Source organism: Ictalurus furcatus, chromosome 1 (assembly GCF_023375685.1).
Source record: "Ictalurus furcatus strain D&B chromosome 1, Billie_1.0, whole genome shotgun sequence".
NCBI lineage: Eukaryota > Metazoa > Chordata > Actinopteri > Siluriformes > Ictaluridae > Ictalurus > Ictalurus furcatus.
In genome coordinates, this window is record NC_071255.1 from 6,830,713 (window position 1) to 6,840,602 (window position 9,890).

The 9,890-nt window shown below is 42.1% G+C and overlaps 1 protein-coding gene across 1 annotated transcript in view; it reads right to left on the bottom strand.

Annotated features, from left to right (window-relative positions):
• The window catches only part of jarid2a (jumonji, AT rich interactive domain 2a), a 71,558-nt gene extending 62,932 nt beyond the window's left edge, over window positions 1-8,626 (bottom strand). Inside the window, exon 1 of the mRNA XM_053622147.1 lies at window positions 8,023-8,626. Within this exon, the coding sequence (XP_053478122.1) occupies window positions 8,023-8,067 (45 nt within the window). The 5' untranslated portion in view covers window positions 8,068-8,626. The remainder of the gene's footprint in view (window positions 1-8,022) is intronic.
• Between the last annotated feature and the right edge of the window lie 1,264 nt (window positions 8,627-9,890).

A 9,890-nucleotide genomic window follows, 5' to 3' on the forward strand; every position in this document is an offset into this window, starting at 1 on the left:
CAAAACCTAGGCCTCAAACCAAGAGTTTACATTCAGCGCTATTAACTGATTAAACATTCAGTCTGACAGGGCATACCTGGGCAACAAGAAACACCTGTCAGGAAATGAAAGCTGAAATCATGATCGATCGTCTCATTCGTCTTTTCACACAAAGACGAACGTCTTCAGTATAAACCAAAAACAAATGAACCGGCTTTGCTGTTCCAATACGTTCAGAGGGTGCTATACTGTATGCCCATTTATTTATTTATTTCTTACATGTTTATACAGGCTTGAATGTCAACACTAATATTTTAAGCAGCCTTCAGATTGACAGCACACTGTTGTGCAAGATGTCATCGTATGCTGTAACATTACAATTTCCCTTTTCGGAAACGAAGACGCCCAAACCTGTTCCAGAACGACGATGCGTCGGTGTACAACGGAGACTCGGTGTGCCGGGGTTGGCGTGGAAGAACCGATCCCCTACCTCAACCCCAGCGAACTCCTTTGAGATGAACTGGAACACTGACTGCACTCCAGGCCTTCTTCCCAACATCAGTACCTGACTTCACTAATGCTCCTATGGCTAACTGAGCGCAAGTCCCCACAACCACGCTCTAAAATCGAATGGAAAGCCTTCCCAGAAGACTGGAGGTTACTATAACAGCAAACGGGGACTAAATTTGGAATGGGATGCTCAAAAAGCACATATAGGTGCGACAGCCACGTGTCCGCAAACTTTCGGCCGTATAGCGTATACCGATGCACTCCTGTGCTCCAGTTCTTTTCATTTGAAGTAAAGCTACCAGTCGAAGAAACGTGAACTAATCCCTCACCGGCATCAGGTTTGTTTGCTGTCGGAAATCGTTCCGTGCAACAACCGAGGTACGCAGGAGGATTTAGGAGATGAAAATCTCCATCCACATACACGTCACACCCAATCTGCTAAAGCGTTACATGCAAGCGAGTCGGTGATCAGTGTTACCATGACAACAGCAGCGCGAGTCCTGACACGGCTAAATGCTCAAGTAGCGGACATCAGTTCAGCATACTAGCTTAACTTTCGACCTTCTGCGTTTTTAACAAGTCTTAAACGACGTCCATCTCGGCACGACGTCCTTCGGAAACAGACGAGGAGAAGAAGAAATCGTGATCGCGGTAAAGTTTGCTCAGCATTCGATATCCACGTGACATTCGGCAAGGATGCACTAGTGGTTAGAAAGGCAGATAGATTCCCTTTATTATCATTTAAAGATATAGCCTGGGAATTAATGACACGAGAACACATTTTTCATTCATTCGTCTTCAGTAAGGGCTTTATTCTGATCAGGGTCATGCTGGATCTGGAGTGCATCTCCGAAACACTGGGCACGAAGCAGAAATGCCCCGGATGTTCAGAGTATCATGCACATCAGTGTAGTCGATATACATGTTTTGGAAGGTGGGAGCTAACCGGAGGACCCAGAGGAAACGCACGCGGGCAACGCTGTACCACCATGCCTCAGTGAGCCAGCTTTACAAGGCCGGATTCACATCCCATATCTTCCTTTAAATACAAACTCGCAAATCATTTTAATAGATTAAACCGTGTAAGAGGCTTTGTTTTCCCACAGGACCATGACTCGTAACTTCTCGTTATATCTCAAGTGGGAACGTAATCGGGTATAAAGCTTTACACGCTTACCGTTGTTCCATTTAATGGATCACCTACCCGATTTAATTCAGACTGGCCTCGAATTCCTTTACACGATGTCAGTCGAGGTCTGTACAGCACATGGACATTTTTCAACCTCAATAAGCTATCAGTGGAATTATCAGACTGCAGGCATGGCATAGCTGCCGTGTGTCGCTGCTTACGAAACATGAATGAGGGTTTCATCTGAGATTTAACGCCCTTCTCAGGATTCCTGAGTTTGCAAGCATATAAACGGGGGCGCACGGTGGCTTAGCGCTTAGCACGTTCGCCTCACACCTCCAGGGTTCGATTCCCACCGTGGAGTTCGCATGTTCTCCCCGTGCTGCGGGGGTTTCCTCGGGGTACTCCGCTTTCCTCCCCCAGTCCAAAGACATGCATGGTAGGCTGATCGGCGTGTCTAAAGTGTCCGTGGTGTGTGAACGTGCGAGTGTGTGTTCCTTTAAATGCTACGGATCGGCACCCTGTCCAGGGTGAACCCCGCCTTGTGCCCGATGCTCCCTGGGATAAGCTCCAGGTTTCCCCGTGACCCTGAAAAGGATAAGCGATATAGAGGATGGATGGATGGAAGCATATAAATGTCCTGATAGGATAAACATGTTTATTTTGAGGTAAAACTGTGTCAAAATAAATTAAAAAAAATTGAAACTTCTGGGTTGTTGTTTTTTTTTTGTTTTTTTTGCAAAGTCATACATGGCTAAGTAATTTAACCGTCACTAAACATGTACTGGGACATCATAAACTTTCAGCTGTACTACGTTAAAGACAAATTCCCAAAGTATAGTCTGCAAGTTTTTTCAGTTTGCACGTCCACAAATGTACTCTGTACTTTTTTTTTTTAAAGGAATAACCGAAAGTTAAGTAAAACGCTCCTCTGCTCGAGTTGCTCACGGGAGCATAATTTGTTCCCCCAATGACTATAAAAAGGAAACAGCAGGAAGTATACTCAAAGACATATGCTGTACGTATGAAATACAGCATTCGGGCTATATCTCGGATGGAGATGTGTGTGGAGAGTTAACATGCAGAAGCTCTTTTACTCAGCAGGATTGTTGGAACAAAAGTGCTATTTCTGCAGGGTATAGTCAGACATTGCACTAAATGCACTTTTAGTGACGTGACCACTTTTTCGGGTTTGTTACGGTCAGGGAAACATTTCCGTTCCGTGAAGGCCGATACAGAGAGAACGGGGAGGAGCTTTTTTCCCCCCGTCAGGCGAAAGCTTTTTCAGGCCCTCAACCAGGGGAACACCAAGGACTAGAACCGGACTCACACATACAACATCCACTACCTCATCCTGCCTCTTATTACATTTTGTACATCTTAAATTCATCCATTTTCAAAACGGCTTATCGAGTACCGGGTCGCGCAGAACCTGGAGCCTATCCCAGGGAGCATGGGGAACAAGTCAGGGGACACCCTGGACAGGGTGCCAATCCATTGCAGGGCACACTCACACACCCATTCATACACTACGGACACTTTAGACACGCCCATCAGACTACCATGCATGTCTTTGGACTGGGGGAGGAAACCGGAGTACCTGGAGGAAACCCCTGCAGCACGGGGAGAACATGCAAACTCCACACACACAGAGCCACGGTGGGAATCGAACCCCCGACCCTGGAGGTGTGAGGCCAACGCATACAAGAGTCTCAACAACCAAATGACAGTGGTGTAAATATACAACCATACAGCCTATAAAACATGACTTGCCTATACATGATAGTGTCATGTATTTATACTAGCGGTTTTTTTTGTTTTTTTTTAAATACATATTTTGAATATCAACTAGTTTGGTTCACTTGTCACAACTAATGACGGTCTTCTTTGTGAAACTTCTTACTGCAATATTTTCTACTTCTACATCGTCCGTTATCTATAGGAGCGATCGGGAGATTATATAAGAACAGAAAAGGTATACCCAGCTACCGTGTGAGCAGAAAGCTGAACCTCGGCGCCAACGACTGACTGATGATCATCTGACCAAGCGTCAGACCAGGTAATGCCTGGACTCAACCAATCAACAGTCATATTTCTCTGTAAGATACATTAGCTTCTCGCTCTCCTATACATTTCACAGTCGATACTCGGATCTATATTGTCTGAATCACGTTGGCCGTGTATCATTATTCATTTACAACGTTATTAAGAGTTGCTTTACTATATGCTCCACTACACCTGTACCTTGCTCATTAGACAGCGTTTTAACCGAAAGGAAACTTTAGCATGTACTGCCTGTGGGGGGGGGGAAACTTTGCATTTCAGACTCAAACCCTAATCAAACTCTCATCGTTCAAGTACTTTACTTGCAAATATCTATGCACATGTATTATACAATTATTTTTAAAATAATGACGTTTAAAATGGCTACTACACGGCCCATTACCTGGATTATAGGGTTGACATGTTTGCTTTTAAATAAAAAAAATTAAAAAAAAAGACTCCTAGTACAACTAATGTTGTTGTTCTTTGGACTCTTCTAAATTGTGTACCGACACTTGACTAGCTAGATAATGAAATTAATACCATATAGCATGTTTTATACTCTGCGTGTAAGCAAGCTAAATTAGATCGTGGGAATGACTTCTGGCAATCTGCACACACGAATATGTTTGTTAATCAGGACGCTAATTAAATTGCTAGCTGCTGATTAAAAGAGGAAGTTAGCATACGGTGCCCTCCACTAATATTGGCACCCTTTGGTGAATATGAGCAAATAAGGCTGTGAAAATTTGTCTTTATTGCTAAACCTTGCAAAAAAAATTTTCACAAAAATACTCCGCTCTCATATACATCAAACAATTGCCAACAACACAGGTTTATCCAAAAAAAAAACAAAAAAACGAATATGAATTCATATAAGGAAATATATTTGAAGTATGTTCCCATTGATATTTTACATTTTTTTGTTACACCTGGATGACTAGGAACAGGAAATTGTTCAATCATGACTTCCTGTTTCACAGGGGTATAAATATGAGGTAACACACAGGCCAGATTCCCTTAGTCATTCATAACAATGGGTAAGACCAAGGAATATAGCTGTGATGTGCGGCAAAAGGTTGTTGAGCTTCACAGAATGGGACGTGGTTATAAGAAAATAGCACAAGCATTGAAAACGCCCATTTCCACCATCAGGGAAACAATTAAGAAGTTCCAGTCAACTGGAAATGTTATGAATCAACCTGGAAGAGGATGTGTGTATTGTCTCAATGCATTGTGAAGAGGATGGTTCGAGCGCAACACAGAGGTAGCCATATGGAAAAGTACCTCATTCCGACAGTTAAATATAGTGGTGGTGCTTTAATGTTTTGGGGTTGTTTTTCTGCCAGAGGACCTGGACATGTTAGGATACATGGCATCATGGACTCTATAAAATATCAACAGATATTAAATGAAAACCTGACTGCCTCTGCCAGAAAGCTTCAAATGGGCCGTGGTTGGATCTTCCAGCAGGACAACGATCCAAAACATACATCAAAACCAACACAAAAATGGTTTACTGACCACAAAATCAAGGTCCTACAATGACCATCACTGTCTCCTGACTTGAACCCCATAGAAAACCTGTGGGGTGAACTGAAGACGAGAGTCCACCAGCGTGGACCTCGAAATGTGAAGGATCTGGAGAGATTCTGTGTGGAGGAACGGTCTCAGATCCCTCGCCATGTATTCTCCAACCTCATCAGGCATTATATAAGAGAAGACTCTGTGCTACCTCCCTTTGCCAAGATAACAGCTCTAAATACTGAATAAAGGGGTGACAATAATTGCTGCACACCTATTTTTAACAAATTTTTTTAATATATATATAAACCTGGTTTTCCTTTGAGCAAAAGATCCAAAGGTTAAACAATAAAGGCAATTTTTCACAGCCTTCTTTGATCATATTTAACAATGGGAACCAATATTATTTGGAGGACCGTGTACATTAGTCAGTGTCAGGGCAGACGCTGCGTATGTTCTGATTTATAACACTGCCAAAAAAAAAAAAGGAAAAAAAAAAAAAAAAAAGGGACAACTGTCTTATGCTGGCTTCTGTAGCATACAGACTTCATCTTTGGAGGAGAAATCGTGCCCAGATATGCTGCCTAGCCAGTGAACTTCCTGAATGGAAGACAGACAGGACAAAAAAAAAAAAAGAATGCACCTGTGCAGAATTTTGCTATATTTCACAATATATCTTACACTCGAATGTCATCTCCAGGCTATTTCTAAAAACTCTGAGAAGATACGACAGACCACCTATTATGTGCTGACAGAGGTCCGAGCAGTGTTGAAGATTTGTCCATATCCTTACACTTAGTTTGTCACCCAGAAAGACAAAGCAAACATTGAGGGCCTTATGTGTTGTTGGTGTGTGTGTATATGTGTGAGAGCCACTTGAGCTGCCAGTTGTGTGCTGATAAGACCGACACTGACAGGCTCATTTATATGACTACATGGTCAGCAGCAGCTGGCTCAGGCTCACTACGCTCCCACAAATTAGACTTTATGACCAGCTGAACTCATTGGGGACGAACACACAAAAGAGGCAATACCATTTTCACAGCCAGCCCAATTTTTACCACTACGACGCCAGGCAGGCTTTGTAACCGTATCGTAAAAACAGGCAAAACAGACCAGTTGTGCAGTGTACGTATACATAACTGTGTCAATATACAACAGGTCTTATTAACCATACAGGCTGAGTTAGCTTTACCAGCTGTTAATCAGCCTGCATCGTTTAAAGGCTTCCCGGGTACACCAAAACAAACCTCGTGATCCTTTGTGAACATGCGTGTCGTGGTTAATTTTACCTAACTGCTTTACATCAACTATTCGGAATCAATCTTTATATCTAAAGTGAGCAGGCATGAGGTGTTACTCGGTAATACGAAAATGTACAACATACTTCGTTATCTGGGACACTTCAATGTCACTATCTCAGCAGCTGAGCTAGGTTGAGGTAGAGGGTGCACGGAGAGGTGGCATTTGAGGACGTTCACGAAGCGGTCTTCATCCGTGGAAGTGTGTGTAGAGTGTGTTTTTAAATGTTCCCAACACTGTAAACTAGTAACAGGATGTTCAACGATGACTGTTTCATATCTGCACAGTGAGCGTGATCCATGTCTGTAGAACCAAATCGTTAGACAAAGCCATGTTTTGTTCAATGTGCAGTTCCGCCCCCCCCACCCCCCACCATCCACCTACACTAACTTTAAACTCACAAAGGCAGAAATGACGAGTTTGATTATCGCCAATAAATATCTTATTCTTCAGTTATATTCTCGCACATCATGTATTAAATAATCCAGGATGCACTGTAGAGTTGGTTGCACAGTGCTAGTAATCCTGATGCTGGAATACCAATCACTCCACATATATAAGAGTGTGTGTGTGTGTGTGTGTGTGTGTCATCTGCTCTAACACACTGGATTAACCCATAATGAGCTTTAATGCTTTAAAAACACTACAATGTGCTGACTCCAGGAGCAATTCTTTTTTTAAACTCTACTTTGGAGGAAGGATTAACATTATGACATCATGATCTTGTTACAAGAGATATTATTATTATTAAGTTTAAAAAATAATAAATAATTAAAAATAATAATAATATAAATAATAATTTAAATAATAACAATAAATAATTAATAATAAAAATAATAACTAATAAAGTATAATCATAAATAATTAATAATAATAATAAAATAACTAAAAAATTATAATAAATAATTAGTTAAAAATTATAACAATAATAATAATTTAAAAATTATAATAAGTAGTAATAATAATAATAATAATAATAATAATAATAATAATCAAATCGCTTGAAGTTGCCGAACCCGGAAACAGCACGCGCGGAGTGTGACTTCACAACCGCATGAATATTAGATCAGAAATAAATATTCAGTGCAGCAGATCGGGTTTGTTTCGGGTTTTTGGTTTTTTTTTTAAATCCCAAACGCAGTGACGGGAAGCGTCCAGGAATACTAACATAGATGGCGTGTTAGATGTGAAAGCATACTATTCAGACTTATTCGTTGTATGCGGTTGTGTAGGGCACGCGCGCGCACGCACGAGCGAGCACACACACACACACCGCAATATATGGGTCAACTGAGAGACCCACACACTGCCAATCTGTCGCTTTATTCAACCCCAAAATAAGTCTCTTGAACCCGAGCCAGTCTTTAACATGAAGGATTCCCTACTGATATGATTTGTGCTGCGATATTAATCCTGTAAAACATTTCACAGTGTGCTGTAATAGGGACAAGGACAAAACGATTCAGCGTTATTTATACACACACACACACACACACACACACACACACACACACACGTATGTAGTCCACACTTACAAATTTCTTCTGAATGATATTTCTCTTCGGCCTTTCCGTGCTCATCTTGCTCTCTTCAAATGAGTTCGTAACGCGATCAGACAGCGAGCATTAATTTTGATGAAGCCTCGTCGTTCCTAGCACGTGACGGTTTAAATCCCTGGTAAGCAATATGTCGAGGTAGACAGGCAGTGTAGTGTAGTGTAGTGATCCCGGCCGAGTGCGGGATTAGTCTCGGTTCTTCCTGCGATCGAACAGTCGCAAAGCGAGAATCCAAAATTCAAACATCCACGCCGATTAAAAAGGAGAATCAATGCAGAAAACCGCGTAAAATCCACGGAGAGATTTCGGGGTGTCTCTTTTCCATTTGTTTTTTTTGTTGTTGTTGTTTTTTTGTTTTTTTTTAAACAAAACACAAAAACGTCTCGTCAGTCCTCTCGTCAGCGCCACATTTCTCGTGGTCAAAACACAAAGCCAGTGTTCGGCCTCAGCCTTCGCGTTTGGCGGCGTGTCGTCTGGTTTTTACATGCTGCGGCTGTCGGAGACACGAAAAGGCCGGAAATAAAGTCGGGAATCACGGTTTTCCTGCTCTTCTGCTCGCGCATATTGTGTAAACTCGACGGCCCCGATGCTGCCGCGACCTGCTGGCGTCTTTTCTTCTGCGCCTCAGTCCTATCGCGCGCCGCCGCCATCTTCAGCGCCAAATTTAAACACACATTCGTGTCAGGTGTCACGTACAGGCCTGTTTATTACACTGGGACAGAATTCAGCCGAGGTCTTCTGAGCTAGAATTCTTAAATATACTCTGGAAAGTTCACGTCGAAGAACTTTTGAAGCAAATGAAATAAGGTTTCTTGACACAAAAAGATGAATTCACGTTTGGATAATGGCTTGTATTTATTTATTTATTTGTTTATTTCATCTTCAGCACTGACATCATTTTGGAACAAATGTTGGTTCATCTTAGATATAGTATTCATAACAATAAAAAATAATAATACTAAAAAGTTTGGTGCTCCTAGTTAAATATGCTGAATCACAGCTGTCTTTGTTTGGGCCATCATGTAGAGCAGTGATCATCAACCCTGTTCCTGAAGCCTGTTCTATTTCGTGAAGACTGTAGCTCCAACCATAATCATGCCTATCTGACTATCTCATCATTTCCTGAAGATTGTAGCTCCAACCATAATCATGCCCACCTGACCGTCTCATCATTCCCTGAAGACTGTAGCTCCAACCATAATCATGCCACCTGACCATCTAATCATTTCCTGAAGACTGTAGCTCCAACCATAATCATGCCACCTGACTATCTAATCATTTCCTGAAGACTGTAGCTCCAACCATAATCATGCCCACCTGACCGTCTAATCATTTCCCGAAGACTGTAGCTCCAACCATAATCATGCCCACCTGACCGTCTAATCATTTCCTGAAGACTGTAGCTCCAACCATAATCATGCCACCTGACTATCTAATCATTTCCTGAAGACTGTAGCTCCAACCATAATCATGCCCACCTGACCGTCTAATCATTTCCCGAAGACTGTAGCTCCAACCATAATCATGCCCACCTGACCGTCTAATCATTTCCCGAAGACTGTAGCTCCAACCATAATCATGCCCACCTGACCGTCTAATCATTTCCTGAAGACTGTAGCTCCAACCATAATCATGCCACCTGACTATCTAATCATTTCCCGAAGACTGTAGCTCCAACCATAATCATGCCCACCTGACCGTCTAATCATTTCCCGAAGACTGTAGCTCCAACCATAATCATGCCCACCTGACCGTCTAATCATTTCCTAAAGACTGTAGCTCCAACCATAATCATGCCACCTGACTATCTAATCATTTCCTGAAGACTGTAGCTCCAACCATAATCA